Here is an 18177-nt window from a genome sequence, read left to right as displayed (position 1 = left end):
GGCTGAATACTTATTGAATGAAGACATTTCAGCTTTTAATTTTCAATACATTTCTAAAATTCTATATATAAAAAAACATAATTCCACTTTGACATGATGGGGTATTGTGTGTAGGCCAGTGTAAACAAATCTAAATGGAATCCATTTTAAATTCCGGCTGTAACACAACAATATGTGGAAAAAGTAAAGGGTGTGATGACTTTCTGAAGGCACTGTATATGATTGTACCATTCGGTGCTCATAATACCTTAAATGTTGCATTTACTGGCAAATATTGAGACCGTCAACATTTTATAGGATGAATAATACAATCTTATTACAACAGTTAAGCAAAGAAACAAGGAATAAAACAGTTCATTTTATTTGATTTTATTTTCCAGACAGACACATCGATTTCTGGACCACAGTAGAGGATGGAAACCTTTCACAATTTTTTTTGTTCATCATTCTTATTATTTGAAAATACAAATATAAAATTATACTTTCCACATCTGAGATGTGAGAGACCCCCATCCATTTGAGTTTATTTTACAACAGGGCTTGAGCAAGCCATACAAGAAGACCTGAAAGATGCTTTCAGACGTCAGTCAGTTCTGTCAGTCTCTCGCCGTAAAAAGTCTGTTAACGTCAAAAAATGGGCAAGTGTTAGGAAAGACAAATAAGGAGCAGACAGCAAATCAGTGAGGGGAGCTCAGTGGAAGGCTGCTCCTCCACTCTGGAAAACAGTGGATATTAAGTGGAAGGACAATAGCCTCATTATGCTGTGCAGTCATAGACTGCCCACTTTTCCTTTTCCTCATTCGTTACTACAGATTGGAGTAGCAGCCGTGCACTCCGATCCACACACGTTAAGACTACCCGAAAGAAACTAGAGGATGGCTCACTCATTGCTACAGTCATCCTTAATGTATTACCTATGCCAGACCACTGAAGAAGGTCCAGTTAAAATTTTGAAGACAATGCAATGCCAAAAGAGCACACTAGCTTACCATAACGTTGACTGTTTTGACAGCGAGTGATGAAAACAGTGTTGGCTACTATGTTATACAGACCCATGTGAGACAGGGTTTTGCTGTGTCTAGAATACAGAAGGCCCACTATTCTCATCTAGTCACACATGTTCACATGAAGGATATACAGGTCAGACACGTGTACACATAACAGAACATGTATGTACTGTATGTACACAAACTAATGAACACGGGTGATTCATGGATGATGGGATGAAATGATTGGCCATTGCCTAGCACTTGCCTCAAAATTCAAGTTTAAATGGATACGGTAGTACTCCAATTATCAACACCTTCCAGGTCATTTTTGTCCTTTCCAAAAAAAAAATCTTAAACCAACATTTTTTTTTACTTCAATGGAATTTCTATTCTACTAAGATGTGTAACATTCATCAGCTGTAAACTGCTGTCAATGACAAAGAAAATGACAGCAACAGAGCCATGCTACCTTAAAGTCCAAGCTACGGGATCAAATCAAAATAATATTTGAACACAGATCAAAAGGAAATGAGCTTCTTAATGGGATAACCAGCCTTTACTTTAATCAGAGGAGGAGATAACTATAGAATAAGTACCTCAAGGCATTGCAATGCTATCATGAGTACTGTATAGAATATCTATTAAATACAACTGCTCCAGAGTGGAGCAGCGGTCTAAGGCACTGCATCTCAGTGCTTGAGGTGTCACTACAGACACCTTGGTTCAATTCCAGGCTGTATCACAACCAGCTGTGATTTGGAGTCTCATAGGGCGGCGCATAATTGGCCCAGCGTTGGCTGGTGTAGGCTGTCATTGTGAATAAGAATTTGTTCTTAACTGACTTGCCTAGTTAAATATAAAAAAAATATATTTAAAAAACTGCTACAGATCTGTATGTAGGACCTGGACTGTTGATTTTCATCCTGCCACACACAGTTCGTTTCTTTGTGAACATGTTATGGACAGTAAATCTATGAATTAATCCAATATTTACTTTATCATCAACTCCTATAATAGTCTTATTGAATTCATCTACAATATTTGACTTTCTCTGTCCTCCAATAAACTAAATCCTTGACAAAAGGCTCCAAGGCCAAAATATCCATCTAGAAGTGCTGCTTATTATTATAAGTGAGAAAATGCATGAATATCTAAGCTTAGATACACTTCCCTACCTGTAAATGATCTTCATTAAACTTGACATTGTCCTCCCCCTTGCTATACATATTACAGTTTTACTAACCACCTGAACTACTGTATGAAGACATTCAACAACAGGTGAACTAGTTAAGAAACAATCATTAGGACGATTCAGTCTGTGTAATCTTTGCTCCAAGTATGTAATGGCATCAAATGATCCCCTCTAGAAGTTAGATGACCTAAAATTCTTTGCAACCGTTGTGAAGTAGTAAGCATAGCTGTCTAGATCTGTGAGAGCAACATTAACAGAGAACATATACAAGCCTGTCTTTGATTAGAATAAAGCGCTGATTTCCAGGGACTAAAAAAAGTATTCACAAAATTGATGTTTTTGGAGTGAAAGAAAAGGCAGACCGAGTGGTATCTAAAAATAGCAGAGCCTTATAGGCATCTGGGATATTTTCAAAGTGTACAAAGATTAAAAGATATTACATTTTAGTAGTGGTATTATTATTGTTATCATCATCATCATTAATATGTTAACTTTAAAAACACATAAAATCGTTTTCATAATTATAGCTTGTGTCCCTTAGAAAGTAATACAAAAAAATGTTTTGCATATCTAGCGTTAGCATTTAAGGTAGTATGGCACACCCCTTTTAAAACATTCAAGGGTGGAGAATATCCAAATAATGCCTTGTTTTAAATGTTTATCTTACAGCAATTTGTTTCTCTATAGGTCTTCTGTGAGAGCTTTGGTTAGTTGAAACCATGTGAGATCGGTAAAACACAACAGAAAAAAGACATGAAACATGGCATGGAACTGCTATTCAAATAATTGCCTGCAAATGTATGTCAAACCTTTGATAATAAGAGCAAGTTCTATCCTTACTGGTCCTAAATCCACTAATAACTACAAGTACTATCACATTACACCTACAACTAATTACAAGGAGATAGAGGAGAGTAAGAGAGTGGGGGGTGGTGGGTGGGGTAGAATGTGACAGAGGAAGGAGGCAGAGAAAGGGAGAACAACAAAGAAGAGCATAGACCACTACACTGGTATCAAAGACAGCACTCTGTTACAAGTTAATTGGGATTTTTTTTTGTACACACTTGATATGCATGGATGATCAACAAAATATTGTATGTGGTGACAGGGAATGGAAAGAGAGAAATCGATGGATGCACAGTACATTTTAATATAATATTACAATTATTAATAGTAACCACAATATCAATAAAACCCCCTGACTCAAAATTGAAATCAGTGAAGAAGCATCTTTTTTTTTTTTTTTTTTTTTCTATTTCTTTTTTTCTTTTACATTTGAACATTACACCGGTTCTCTTCTGTTTTCTCATTTAAATTATTACTTGTTTATCTCCACATCGTTCAAAAGCATCCAGTATTTTCCTTCACCTGGTTGTTCTGAACAAAAGAGCTAATGAAATGAAACATCAGGTGAAATGAAATATCAAATACATTTGCAGCAGGAAAAGTACATCATCAGAATAGACACCACACATTCCATCATCATGTTTACAACTCTTACTGCACTTTAAAGCATGTCATTAAATGTCTCTCTATATTCGAGCAAAACCTGTCCCTACACATGTACTGCATAAGAAATCTGCGCATTAAGCTATGATTAACAGGATGAATCATTTATTCAGTGTCTTCTGGCCGGATCTCAATATTTTAGATTAGAAGTTGACGTACACCATAAAATGAAATCCAAAGACATGACCACAAAACATTGGTAGTAATTAATCAGTTAATTGCGATCTGTCAATCTGTTTATTCACCCCTGTGTATGCCTATTCTAGAGAGGAGCAACGTCCAATATTCCTTCATACTTCACCCCAGACACAACCATTTTAAATAGCCAACATATACATGTGCAAATAGGAAATGGCCTGTTCTTTCTTTACTGCTCACAGTGCAATGATTTATCATTTTTTTCCATTCAATGTTTTAATCTATTTGCCACTAAAATAAATTAAACCTGTCAACAATTCCAAGGTATAACTCACAGGACTGAGGTATGGTATCAAAATATTTGCCTTCCTAATTCATTTGAAAAGAGAACTGATGGAGAGAACAAGTGTTATACACGGACTCTACCACAGAGTCCAGATACTGCGTCCCAAACTTAACAGGAACAAGCAGGAGGAAACAAACAACAACAAACTACAGTTTTTATCTCCGGAGTATAAAAGTGTCAGGATGCGTAGAGCACTGTAAAATGCTTAGGCTCGAGTTCTATTCTTCAACACTAAATACAGTGTGCTTTGGATGAAATGATCACTCTTTTTGAAATAATATTGATTTCTAAATAACAGTTGGTTAGACAAAAGATACCAATGATCTTTTTGTTCCTTTAAAACTGAACTCACCTTAAAACTGAACTGAACTGTGCACTGAACTCACCTTTTGTAAATATGCTGGTATGACACTTGTAAAGTTATTCAGCTTGAGTATTTCCAGAGCAAGCCATCAGTGTTCTGTCCGACACTGGGGTAGTCACTGTCTCCGAGCAGTAAAGGATAATAGTATTTGTTTTAGAGCCTTTTTTTCTATTCACACGCTAGAACATTTCTTTGACACACCATCACAAAAATATGCTATCCTCTCATCAAGTTGGTTATGCACGATTGGAATAATATTTACAGTTACATTTCTTTTTCTTAAATCTTGAATTCACAATGTATTTATATGAAATTGTTTATAGTATACATGTTTTTTTCTAAACAACAAAAACCACATTTATAAAAAAGGACCATAAAAATATTGGAGTCCTCTTTGTATTGCCCAAAAAATAGGTAATTATGGTTAACAATGAGACATCACAAAAAAAAAAAAAAAACAGCTACTAAAATGCATTAGTTAGTTACACTCTCGAATATGTAATTTGAAATTAAATGGATGTTTTTTTTCTCCAAACCTTCCCACTTTGGATTTATTTTGTGTGCAAAAAGACACCTGAAGCTCTGATCTGTTTTGTTTAAATGATTGGTACCAAAGGTGTAGGCATGACTTGCGAACATTCAACTATGACCCCCAAAGAGAGAAGCAAAACCATTTACATGAGTACACTAGAAGACAAAACCATTTACATGAGTACACTAGAAGACAAAATCCCAAATAAGGCGAAACTAAAATGCCTCTCTCTGAAGCTAATCAAAAGAACTAATAAAAGAAAGGAAAAAAGTGAATGAAATCAACATGAAACATACCAAACCAAGTTGTCAGGTTACGGGTTTGGATTATGATACAGCAGTTTATTTTTTTATGAGATGATTTGAACTTTTTTGTTGTTGTTGTTGTTGTTGTTGTTGTTGTTGTTGTGGTTCCACCTCTCATTTCTCCTGGGTGATGCTGTAGTGCTTGAAGTTGGATGGCATCACCTATACTCAGAGCTAATTAGAAGCTTCGGCCTGTCTTCCCTGGACCACCAGATAGACTCTGCTGAGGAACATAGATCCAGTGAAACAATTAGGAACATGTACATTTTAAATAGCACCAAACATGACCACATAAACTTCACCATAACCTAGCATACTAACAAAACAATACAATAATCTTATAACATTGTTTGCTACTATACAATGTGTGTAAGACAATGAGGAACATCATCATAAGGTGTAATAGCAATGAAAAACAGACTTACACACAACCACAGGAGACTACAAATGCATTCTACTATAGTGGAGTGATCACAAGCACAGCTATGAGGAGGAACTCATTCTCCCAGAATTCCAGTTGACATCAACTGCATCTAATACTGTTGCTTTCTCTTGCCTCATACACCATCAGAGTTAACAAAGGTTAATTTAGTGTGTTTACATTCTTGTTGTCATTTAGCAGATGCTCTGATCCAGAACAACTAGGATTAAGTGCATTGCTCAAGGGCAAATCAACAGATTTTTCACCTAGTTGGCTCAGGGATTCGAACCAGCATCCATTCAGTTACTGACCCAACGCTCTTAACCGCTAGGCTATCTGCCAACCTGCTGTGTTTAATTATATTAATAACTGGAACATTGGCTATTATCTTCAGATGAGTCCCTGACCAACAACGTCAACCAGAGACAATAGGCATTACACAGACGCTGACATGTCATGGGCTTTACTTGACACATTGACTTGACTTTAAACGACAGGAGAATAAACCCAATCTTTTGCCATGAATGCAAACCAGAGAAAGCAGCAGTACACAGTCAATTTATCCAAGAATATCATTATTGGTATTCTATTGATGTCGGCCTATAGGATTAGTGAAAGATATACAGTAAATCAGGGAGGACAAGTTCCACAACAAAAGCTTCATTATGTATTGTAAAAACATGCAATGTTGTTAATTTGCCATTTGCGCACACATTTAGCATTTTAGACTTAATTCAAAAAGCTTGTTTCTGTATCTGTACAAGTTTGTAGGATGATGATGTGAAATATAGGTTTCCTGTATGCATTTTTACAGAAGAAAGGAAAGGTGAAATTGCAGTTGATGTAACAAAGTAATGAGGTCAATCTAAAGAAACAGATGGGTAAAGACTGCTGAACAATATAAATGGAATATAATACCTCCAATGAGATGGCAACCAACCACCTGTTCAATGGTATCCATTTGTAAAAGCTGTCGCAATCAACGGACCCTAAAAGTGTACAGTCAGTACCTTTGTCAGTATGCATTTCAGGGGAAAAAAGAGTGAGTACATTGTATCCATTTTGTTCTGCTAGCATGAATGGGTATTCTCTGTTCCTGTTCATCATTTCGATCACTAGAGCAATAGATAATCATCATAAATCTCATGGGTTTTTAATTCTCTTAGGGGTAAGAACCTGTCCCTTGTAGCATTTTACAGATTCCAGTGTGCTCTTTCTTACTCAGTGAGAGTGTTTACACTGTTATTCACTGATCTTCAAAACCCCACAACTACTGGAGGTCAATTACACATGGTGACGGAATGTTCACATCTTCTAAATGATTCAGTTGATTCTAATGATCAGATGGAAGAGAGCTAGAATTGAGTAAAAAGCTACACGGATGATTGAATGATGACATATTGAATGAATCATTAGCACAATAGAGACAAAACAGAAGGTAAGTTTGAGAAGAGTGCGACTAGAGGCAAATTGAAGCACAATTTGTTTTGAAGAGAAGATTTAAACAACAATCCCTCAACACATAGTTGCCAGCCTAGCCAACTACTGCACAAGGGCCTAAGGACCTGTGAGGAACATAAGATTTCACTTTTTACATACATATATATATACTCATTCATGCCAACATGAACAATATTCATTAATTCATGCAAAAGCTACTTAGCATTGTCATACAAAATCTCTTATGATGATCAGCCTGTTCTGCGCGCTCTCCCCAGCGTGATCTACTGTATGTTATTGTGCATAATACCAATCACCCACATTGTCTGTAACCTATAAGTGAATTGGGAAACTGACACAGCATTCTTAGAGGGCAGAAAGAACAAAAAGCCTACTTGTATTTTATTTTAAACTGAGCCGGTTATCTAGCTCCTCATCTGTCTATTGTGTCTAACAAACTAAGGACAAATCGATTTATAGAAACGCTTCAATGAAACATGCTAAAAAAAGATCTAAAATGTTTAATTGCCATTAGTTTTCTTTGTCATCTCGTTCAATTCAAATCCAAGGGCCAAAGGGGACTTGAGCCCAGTCCATTATTGTTTATGTAAGGGATAATCAAATCTATCGAAAATAATGAACGACGTGGAACTGACCGACGCGTAGAGCCCCGAGTTGATTATCCATTTCACACCATGGCTATAATTTAACACATTTGTCGATAGAAATGTGTTCAACATCCACTGAAGTAGCTAGCAATTTTACTAGATAGCTGAAGTAGTTGCTGAGGTAACCAAACAGACTTGCTAACCAAACCATCAGTCCTAGCTTTCCATTATGAAAATCGAATTCAACAATATCAATTCGACTTCTGCTTTAAAAAAGCAGCTCAAACATAACATGTAAGAATGAACGATAGCCATTCAATTCTACCGTGCAAATATAATGTGCGTTATAGGGAAATAATGCACGTTCTAGAATGCCATTCAAGCCAATAATAAATGTATCCGACAACGCCATGGTATAAGACAGTAACTGTTCTGGCATTGACATCATCGTCTGACGTCTCCTAAGTCAGTGCTATGACACCAAACTGGGAGATCTTGTGGCAAGTCAAAGTGACTGAAGTCATCCGTTAGGTTGTAACATGTCAAGTTCCACCATGTGATTACTTTGGCTGCATGTAACACAGAAAATAATGAAAAGGTGCATTTTAGTTCTGAGTCATTTCCCTTCTTAATGTTGTGGATAGAGGCATAATCTGCATGTGCACTGGAGGTGAGAAGGCTACCACGGCGATTCACTGGTTCATTGCACTCTGTTCGATTCATTGAGTCATTTTAAAGTGGATTAGTTTGAACGGAATTTAGTACAACTGAAGTAGAAATTAAAAACACATTTTGACAGCCCTTGTGGGAAACCTACAACTAAAACCTGGATTTTATTTTGTAAAAAAGTATAGCTGCATCAAAAATATCATATCTCTCTTCACATAATATTGTTATTGAGAAATGTTCTTATTCTGACTAGCGTTCAGACAGGGAAAATATTTAAATCTCCCCAACAACAGCTTGATCCCATGTGAAATAGGGATCCAAATGAATTCAGAAGCCTGTCCATCTGTATCTGGGTCAGCTAGACTATGGATGCAAACTGCAAAGGTTAACACAAAAGAACAGAAAACAATGGGCGCAAGCATGCTATTTTAAAAGACAAGGAGATAACATGGTCTCCTGCCCATTTCTACCGCTGTAATCCAATCTAAGTGTTTTTATAGAATTTTCTGCAATTAATCTTGTTCAATGGGCCTATGCTTCTTACTGTATGCTTTCATGATTACTGGTTTGCTCTGTCCTCAAGAGTCCTGACGTTTTCTGAGAGGCAGCTCATTTCCAGAGAATTCATCTGATTCTAAAACCCCCAAAACTACACTGAACAAAAATATAAACGCATCATGTCAAGTATTGGTCTCATGTTTCATGAGCTGAAATAAAAGATTTCAGAAATAGTCCATATGCACAAAAAGTTCATTTAGCTAAAATAAATCCACAAATGTTTACATTCCTGTTAGTGAGCGTTTCTCCCTTGCCAAGATAATCCATCCACCTGACAGGTGTGGCATTTCAAGAAGCTGATTAAACAGCAGGATCATTACACAGGTGCACCTTGTGCTGGGAACAATAAAAGGCCACTCTAAAATGTGCAGTTCTGTCACACAACACAATGCCACAGATGTCTCAAGTTTTGAGGGAGCGTGCAATTGGCATGCTAACTGCAGGAATGTACAACAGAGCTGTTGCCAGAGAATTGAATGTTCATTTCTCTACCATAAAGTAATTTTAGAGAATTTGGCAGTACGTCCAGCCGTCCTCACAACCGCAGACCACGTATAACAATGCCAGCCCAGGACCTCCACATGAAATGTAATTCAGTAAAATCTTAGAAATTGTTGCATGTTGCGTTTATATTTTTGTTCAGAATACTTCGGACATTTCCACTCTCTGTCTGACACGGGTAAACTAGGAGACACGAACAAGATGGTGACAGTTTGAACAAGTCCACAGTGTTTAAAGAGGCGGGTGACTGGCAGAGAGGTATATGAACACGAAATCATTCAGAAACTTTGGGGGTGCAAAGAGACAGGTCAGTTATAAGATTTAACGTTGAGCAAAGTAAATGGTTTGATAGCGTGTGTGTGTAAATGAACTTCAGTCCTTTAGCAAATTCTATAACAAACATGTTCTTTCTTCCTAAATTGAGACCAACAAATATTCAACCAATGGCACCCCTAACAACCAATAAGGCATGTTGCAAAAAGCTAATTACATTTTTTTTCTGCAAAGTGGTGCTTTTGTTGGGATATCATGTGAGTTTTACTCCCTCTCATAACATTCTCTTCCTCAATTGTTTCATGCATTGTTTTATTTACATAAGTCTATTGTTGACAGGATATCACACCAGCCCTGTGATCCTCCCCATCTGATTGGTTCAGTCAAATCTCATTAGATTTGGCACAGGTGATTCACCTGGAGTGTAGTTAGTGGTGAAAACAGTCACAGGTAGAGAGGGAGTTGAGCAGTGAAACTATAATGGGGCGGTGTGCATTGCCTACTGCTCTGCTTTCTTGTCACACCAACACATCTATGTATAAGGACAGCAGTCTAATGGGCTAGCTAGACAGACAGTACGGTCAGTGAACAGAGAAGGTGTACTGTACTCACTGCCATGCTGTGGCCGAAGCCGGAGCCAGGCTGGGGGCTAGCAGCACTGATGTAGTTGCCCACATTGGAGTCCTGGCCTCCAGGGCCGTACAGTTCGGCTACAGGCCCAGGACTGTTGGCACCAGGGAAACCTCCAGGCCGAGGTGGGTTTCCCCCTGCACAGAGAGCACAGCAGGGGCGCAACAGTTCAGTTACACCATGGTGCACCATAGCTGAGAACTTACATGCAGCTATCTCATTCTAATTCATTCTAGTTTATTCTTCCACAATATATACATTCAAACCTAAGAATACATTACTGGATTCATGTTTGGCAAAAGGTATATTAATCAATACTATAATTAAACAGAGCACACACATTAGTGAGTAATTGGAAATGCCATTTGAGGCCTGTTTGCATGTTCATCGCATACATTTTGTTGGGGATTGATTAAAGATATGTTGCAGGCTTCAGGAGGCAAGAGCAATGAAATAGATGAATCCAGAGTGATATTCTTGAGATTTCTACATGCTAGGTATACTATACAGTGATAACACTCAACCATGCACCATAGAATCCATAAGCAGACCACCAGAGATACTTGGACCATGCCAGTAAGGTTGCAGCTTAAAAGGTTAAGTTATGTATGTTGTGGACAAGAGTTCATTTTAATGAAGTTATTTTGAATATAATTGCCAAGAGGTACACTATAGTTAAGAGGGCAGCTCAGTTGCTTTGGATTCTATACTCAGGCAGGTATGAAACCAGTTTATGTTTTTTTGATATGCCTATACATCTAAACGGTTTGGACAAAACATTCCAACGTAAACTCAGCAAAAAAAAGAAACGTCCCTTTTTCAGGACCCTGTCTTTCAAAGATAATTCATAAAATCCAAATAACTTCACAGATCTTCAATGTAAAGGGTTTAAACACTGTTTCCCATGCTTGTTCAATGAACTATAAACAATTAATGAACATGCACCTGTGGAATGGTCGTTAAGACACTAACAGCTTACAGACTGTAGGCAATTAAGGTCACAGTTATGAAAACTTAGGACACTATAGCAGCCTTTCTACTGACCCTGAAAAACACCAAAATAAAGATTCCCAGGGTCCCTGCTCTTCTGCGTGACCGTGCCTTAGGCATGCTGCAAGGAGGCATGAGGACTGCAGATGTGGCCAGGGCAATAAATTACAATGTCTGTACTGAGAGATGCCTAAGACAGTGCTACAGGGAGACAGGACGGACAGCTGATTGTCCTCGCAGTGGCAGACCACGTGTAACAACACCTGCACAGGATCGGTACATCTGAACATCACACCTGCGGAACAGGTACAGGATGGCAACAACAACTGCCCGAGTTAAACCAGGAACGCACAATCCCTCCATCAGTGCTCAGACTGTCCGCAATAGGCTGAGAGAGACTGGATTGAGGGCTTGTAGGCCTGTTGTAAGGCAGATCCTCACCAGACATCACCTGCAACAACGTCGCCTATGGGCACAAACCCACCATTGTTGGACCAGACAGGACTGGCAAAAAGTGTTCTTCACTGACGAGTCGCGGTTTTGTCTCACATGGGGTGATTGTTGGATTTGCATTTATCGTTGAAGGAATGAGCGTTACACCGAGGCCTGAGCGGGATCAATTTGGAGGTGGAGGGTCCGTCATGGTCTATGGCGGTGTGTCACAGCATCATCGGATTGAGCTTGTCATTGCAAACAATCTCAACGCTGTGCTTTACAGGGAAGACATCCTCCTCCCTTATGTGGTACCCTTCCTGCAGGCTCATCCTGACATGACCCTCCAGCATGACAATGCCACCAGCCATACTGCTCGTTCTGTGCATGATTTCCTGCAAGACCATTTCCTGGCCAGCGAAGAGCCCAGATCTCAATCCCATTGAGCACGTCTGGGACCTGTTGGATCGGAGGGTGAGGGCTAGGGCCATTCCCTCCAGAAAGGTCCAGGAACTTGGAGGTGCATTGGTGGAAGAGTGGGGTAACATCTCACAGCAAGAACTGGCAAATCTGGTGCAGTCAATGAGGATGCACAGCAGTACTTAATGCAGCTGGTGGCCACACCAGATACTGACTGTTACTATTACTTTTGATTTTGACCATTTGTTCAGGGACACATTATTCCGTTTATGTTAGTCACATGTCTGTGGAACTTGTTCAGTTTATGTCTCAGTTGTTGAATCTTGTTGTGTTCAAACATATATTTACACATGTTAAGTTTGAAAATAAACGCAGTTGAGAGTGAGAGGACGTTTATTTCATTTGCTGAGTTTATATATAGACACTTTTTATTGAATTGAATATTGACTATCTACAGTATACATCTATTCCATGGTCATTTGGCCTGGCCATTTTCTGATTTCAGTGAACTGCAGAAAGAGTTCTGATTATGTTTGTCAAAAAAATCCTACTCCAGCATGAAAGCAATGGACACAAGTGTTCTACAGACAGAGGAGATATAAACCCTGGGAAATATACAAACATAAAAGCTTTCCCTGAGTTCATCCACAGGTACACAATGTGGAGATGTAAACGAACCGCTCTGTGTGACCTCCGACCTATGCCCTGTGGCTAGGAGCGAGTCAGACTAATAAAAAGGCCTTTTGAAAACCCAGACACCCAGCGATGGCCAATATAAAACTAAGCCAGAGGGGGAGAGGGAGAGAAGGCACAGATGTCTTAAAACCCTATAACAGCTACACCACTTCAATATCCTCTGCTGTCAGATTCACATAACCCTCCATCTCACCCCTATTGAGAAACAAACCATGAAAATAAATGCACAAATTCAATTAGGAATGGAGGGGAAAAACCTCTACAGAGCTCTGAGGCTCTGGACTGTGGCATATCTCCTTCACGGGGAGCTGTGGTGCTTGTATACAAATGGGCAGATGCTCTTTTACAGTAGCTATGTGTTTGACGTTTCTATTTTAAATATATACACAACGCTAGATTTGAGCTCATGAGGCTAATGGAATCGGTACTGTACAGTGATTCCTTGCATAACACTTCAAAACAAGCTTAAGATGCTATTGAACATGCAAAACACGCACACACCCTTATCAGATGCTATAGTCCTTCAGAAGTTGTGACACATCACTTTCCAAACTTTGTTGTGTTAATTCATCTATACTAACTCTGAGCAGCACAAAACCCCTCCTACAGTGGGTTTCTTCCTAAATGTAAAATGAGAACCTGTCCCAGAGCAGAGGGATCTAATGAGGGTGACACTGCTGCTTAACTGCAGGCCCTTTCCCATGGCTTGCCTCACTTCTCTTATCTGTACAGAACAGCCCCTAATAGGCTTGCTTATTAAGCAATTACTGCTATTTTCAGTTTAAACGGTAATCCTAATTTCTTATAATTGGTGGATTCTATTGAACTGCGCACAGCATCCCCTCTTCATATGAAACAGGATTGATGCTTTTCCTTAAACCCTGGGGCTACACAGGCTCAGCCATTAAGTTTAACAGCCAAAACATGAGTTACACTTATTGGGGCTGACTGGTGGCTTAGCGGTGCCCATGCTAATTTAATGAACCAGCCTTTGATTACACAGCATCTTTTAAGACACAGGTGACTCATCTGACTCGCACCAACTCCACTCGCTAGGTTATTATTCATGTCACTTTGTACCTCGCTGCTGCTGTGACAAAATGTTTGTTTGGATAGGGGAGCAAGGTGCTGACGCAAATGGAGCTCTATTCCTTCCCGTGTTCTTATTTTCAGCAACAATAGCATTAACTCTGAAAAGGAAGGTTCAACAAAAAGGCAAACCAGGTGAGGCTTGAAGATATGCCTCTGTGTTTGTGTGAGACTGAGGTGAGTAGATATGAATAAACATGCTCAAGTATATGAGCAACAACAACGCAGTGGGTCAATATGACAGTGTTGTTTTAAGTCTTGGACAACACAAAACTGGGTTTTGTTGTAATCAGGACTTAATAACTCAAGCAGTTTGCATACCATATCTTACTAATGCACACAAGGTCCAACCGAAATTTGGATCCGCTTTTAACCCAACCCCTCCGAAAGACACACATACTGTACATACACATACAGGTTTTGGAGAGGTACAGGGGGCCGCCACAATGAGCACCTAGGACACAGTGACAAGCAATGGCATCTAGGATTTGATACCAGCAACCCTCCAGTTGCCAGCTCACTTCCGACAGATTTTTCCCGTCGGACCCAAACTGGCAACCCTTCAGTTACTGGCTCGCCTCTCTAACTGTTAGGCTACCTGCCACCCTGTAGAGGCAATTTAGGTGGTTTACAATTAACATTTGGAGGAGGTTTACAATTAACATTTGGAGGAGGTTTACAATTAACATTTGGAGGAGGTTTACAATTAACATTTGGAGGAGGTTTACAATTAACATTTGCCATGAAAGCATTTCTATTCAAACTGGCGGTGGCAATTTCCTGGTGGCTGTGAGCCTGTCTCAGTGGAGAACCAGAGCTCAGCTTCCCCACCTGTACCCATTGGGCATAATTAGAAACCAGAAGGAGCCTTTACTACCTGAGGAGGGCCACAAAACACTTCCTTCTCTACAGCCAAGCGCAGACAAAATAAAATAATCGACACACTATACAATCCCCACATCAAAAGCTGTGCTTTTCAGCACTTTGGCTTTGCATGTTGACCTATATGCACAATGCTGTAGGTGTCTTAGCAAAGCTGTTTGTTCTCCCCCTCTTCTGTACAGCTGTGTGTAATCAGAGCCCATTCATCACCACTCTGTGGATAAATGCAGGAAGTGGTTGCGGGCCTGCAGTCCTGCCATCCCCTGTGAAGCCCTAGGACAGACATCCATCCCAATGAGTCAGGCAGGCAAATCTCCACCCAGACTGGGCCGGCCTCCAAACCAGGAGATCTGTGTAATCTTCGCTGTTAAGCATGAGGCCTAAAGATGTCCTTTCCTGTCCACTGCCAAAGCCAATGAGGCAGGACTAGTGAGGAGTACAGGGACGGACTACAGGGGGCCGCAACACCTGCCGCTGCCTGCTGGTCACCACTCCTTCACTGGTACAATGGAGTAGGACTCTACAGAACAGTGACAGCACCATCATTCTGTCTGGATGGGTCGTCATCATCATCAGACATCATTACTGTCTCTATTCTACATGGCCACTTCATCTGAACACAAGGATAGGACCTGGTCGGGAAGAGCAACACACCAGTAACCAAATTCACTTTATGCAGTCTAGCATACTTTCAGGAATATCATGCATTTCATTGTGAATAACATTGTTTGAGGATTTCAGCTGTGCGCATACTGTATACGGAGGATGACTGGTAAACGGAGTGATACAACAAGAACCCTGACAAAGAGGGGCTCCCAGCACTATCTACCGTGGAGCAGGTCAACACCACCAAATCACATCTACAGCTCTCTGCCTGACATCCCCTGAGCTGGGTTCAGAAACAAACACTTCTCACAACCTTTTCCTCTCAACATTGTTTTTCTCAACACTTACTGCTCAAAATATGAGATGAAATTTACTGAAATGACATCTCGTTAGTTTTATCAGGAGCAAACCTATGACCAAACAAATAGCTGACCCTGCAAGTTTAGAATGAGGGTAATCAATTGAAATGAAATTGTCATAGCTACGTATTATCTGTAGAGGAAATGGCACAGAAACACAATTGCTTTCCATTGAGTTATAAGATGCAAAACATACAGTTTTCACTATGTTTAGAATACAACCTTGGGGAAAGACAAACAAAATTATAAACGCTTCTGCCAAAAACCAAACACTATCATACTGAAACATACCACTGTTTTAGTGTAATGGTTAAATTATGCATATGACTGTACTAGGATGTTATGTTACTATAATGTATACACAAATCATGCCTACTGATTGATTGCCTAGTTGTTCACAGAACGATAATGGAGGTGATCATGCTTTCACCACAGGTCCTTTCATTTTCCTTCACTCAATCATTCACAATATGCTCTAACTGACTAACTCTTTCAGTCAGCTAGTCAGTCAGTCAGTCATCCAGTCAGTCAGTCTCTCTCATTCAAACGTAGAGATCCAAAAGGTTCAAATGTTCATGTGGATGGAGACATGACAAGTAAATGTTAGCTTTCTCACAGAGGACATTGTAGTCCATTCCTCTGCCTCCCCTGCTCTGTTACATGCATATGGAGGAAAACATACATGTCCTCCCCTAGGTGCAAGCAGGGGCATGGAATACACCTCACAAATAAACAGAAGAAGGAGGATAAAACATGCAATGCATTGCTGGCAAAACGTTCATCCTTTTCACCTTTATTTTTTCCATTATAGACAAAGAAAACGTAGACAAAAAGCATAGATCATCTGTATGGAGGAAACATCATGAATCAAACAGTCCAGAAGGTGAATGGGAGAGATGCGCACATACAAACCTGGGCTCTTAAACTGATCCGGGCTGTGCAGGTGCTGGAGGGGGGAGTTGCAGGCGGAGGTGGCATGCTCACTGTGCAGCATCTGAGCCGCCTGGGGCCCCAGGGAGCCATAGTCCGCAAAGGAGCAGGGCGCCCCCCTCTGGTCACTGGGCGCAGAGTAAAACCCGTAATCGGGAAAGCCTGAGAGGTACAGTATAGGGTGGGGAAGGGGAGGGGAAGGGACTCCATCATTGTGGAAAACGTTTGGTTTCAATGTTTCACAGTAGTCAATGTTGTCCAGACTCTTTAGCATGGCATGGTTGGTGTGTGACATTATGACGGGTTCATTTAGCTGAGATACATGGCGTCCTCTCCCTGCTCTCTCTCCCCAGCAGAACCTGCTGCCAGTCTGTGTCTGAGGTGTAAGAGTCTGTCAGCACCAGACTAGTGCATCATCCCTCTAGGGAACCCAACACATTCCAATGGTTGACTGTCTAAGATAACAGGATGATTGACTGGCTATTAACAATCATAAGACAAACAGTGAAGTAGCAGGAATGGCTGTCTCTGAAGCCTAGACACGAATCAGTCTAACCTGATTCCCTAACATTGTCCTGCAATTGACAGAGAGGGGTGATATTGGATAATTATTACAAATGCAGGTCAATAGAGCTTTATTTGATGACTACAATGCTTACTGGATATACCTGAAGGAAACTCTCATCATGATGACTATAATGCTTACTGGATATACCTGAAGGAAACTCTCATCATGATGAATATAATGCTTACTGGATATACCTGAAGGAACCTCTCATCATGATGACTACAATGCTTACTGGATATACCTGAAGGAAACTCTCATCATGATGAATATAATGCTTACTGGATATACCTGAAGGAACCTCTCATCATGATGACTACAATGCTTACTGGATATACCTGAAGGAAACTCTCATCATGATGAATATAATGCTTACTGGATATACCTGAAGGAAACTCTCATCATGATGACTACAATGCTTACTGGATATACCTGAAGGAAACTCTCATCATTCAACGGGAGGAAAATGTCACAAATCAATAATTAATTTCAAGCCTCTGGTTTTGAACCACTACAACTGCAGATTGAGGTCTATGCATGTGACATTTTCTCCTGGTTTGATAACAAAGAGACACCTTCATGTGTATTGACCATAAATAGAAGGAAAGACTCCAAAACACTCCACAATTAAGCTTGGGCTATTCCAACATACCCTTCTTTCAACACAGATGGAGGATTATCAACGCTTCAGAAATCGTCATTCAGCAACACGACATGCTGACGTTTATTGCTT

At 39.9% G+C, this 18177-nt stretch overlaps 1 protein-coding gene across 17 annotated transcripts in view; it reads right to left on the bottom strand.

Moving 5' to 3' along the window:
* Positions 1-345: 345 nt before the first annotated feature.
* The window catches only part of LOC109872858 (RNA-binding protein Musashi homolog 2-like), a 327630-nt gene continuing 309798 nt past the window's right edge, over positions 346-18177 (bottom strand). For 4 of the 17 annotated variants that reach the window (XM_031808182.1, XM_031808189.1, XM_031808187.1 and 1 more), the window contains exons 12-15: positions 16862-17041; positions 10458-10612; positions 6715-6785; positions 346-5598 (exon numbers count right to left, since the gene is read on the bottom strand). In XM_031808182.1, coding sequence (XP_031664042.1) covers positions 6744-6785; positions 10458-10612; positions 16862-17041 — 377 coding nt within the window. In that variant the 3' untranslated portion in view covers positions 346-5598; positions 6715-6743. The remainder of the gene's footprint in view (positions 5599-6714; positions 6786-10457; positions 10613-16861; positions 17042-18177) is intronic. The other 13 variants (XM_031808181.1, XM_031808186.1, XM_031808185.1 and 10 more) reach the window with 7 other exon arrangements.

The sequence above is a fragment of the Oncorhynchus kisutch genome, linkage group LG28 (assembly GCF_002021735.2).
Source record: "Oncorhynchus kisutch isolate 150728-3 linkage group LG28, Okis_V2, whole genome shotgun sequence".
NCBI classification, from domain to species: Eukaryota; Metazoa; Chordata; class Actinopteri; order Salmoniformes; family Salmonidae; genus Oncorhynchus; species Oncorhynchus kisutch.
The sequence above is the reverse complement of the archived record's forward strand: the minus strand, read 5'-3'. Positions and strand labels throughout refer to the sequence as shown.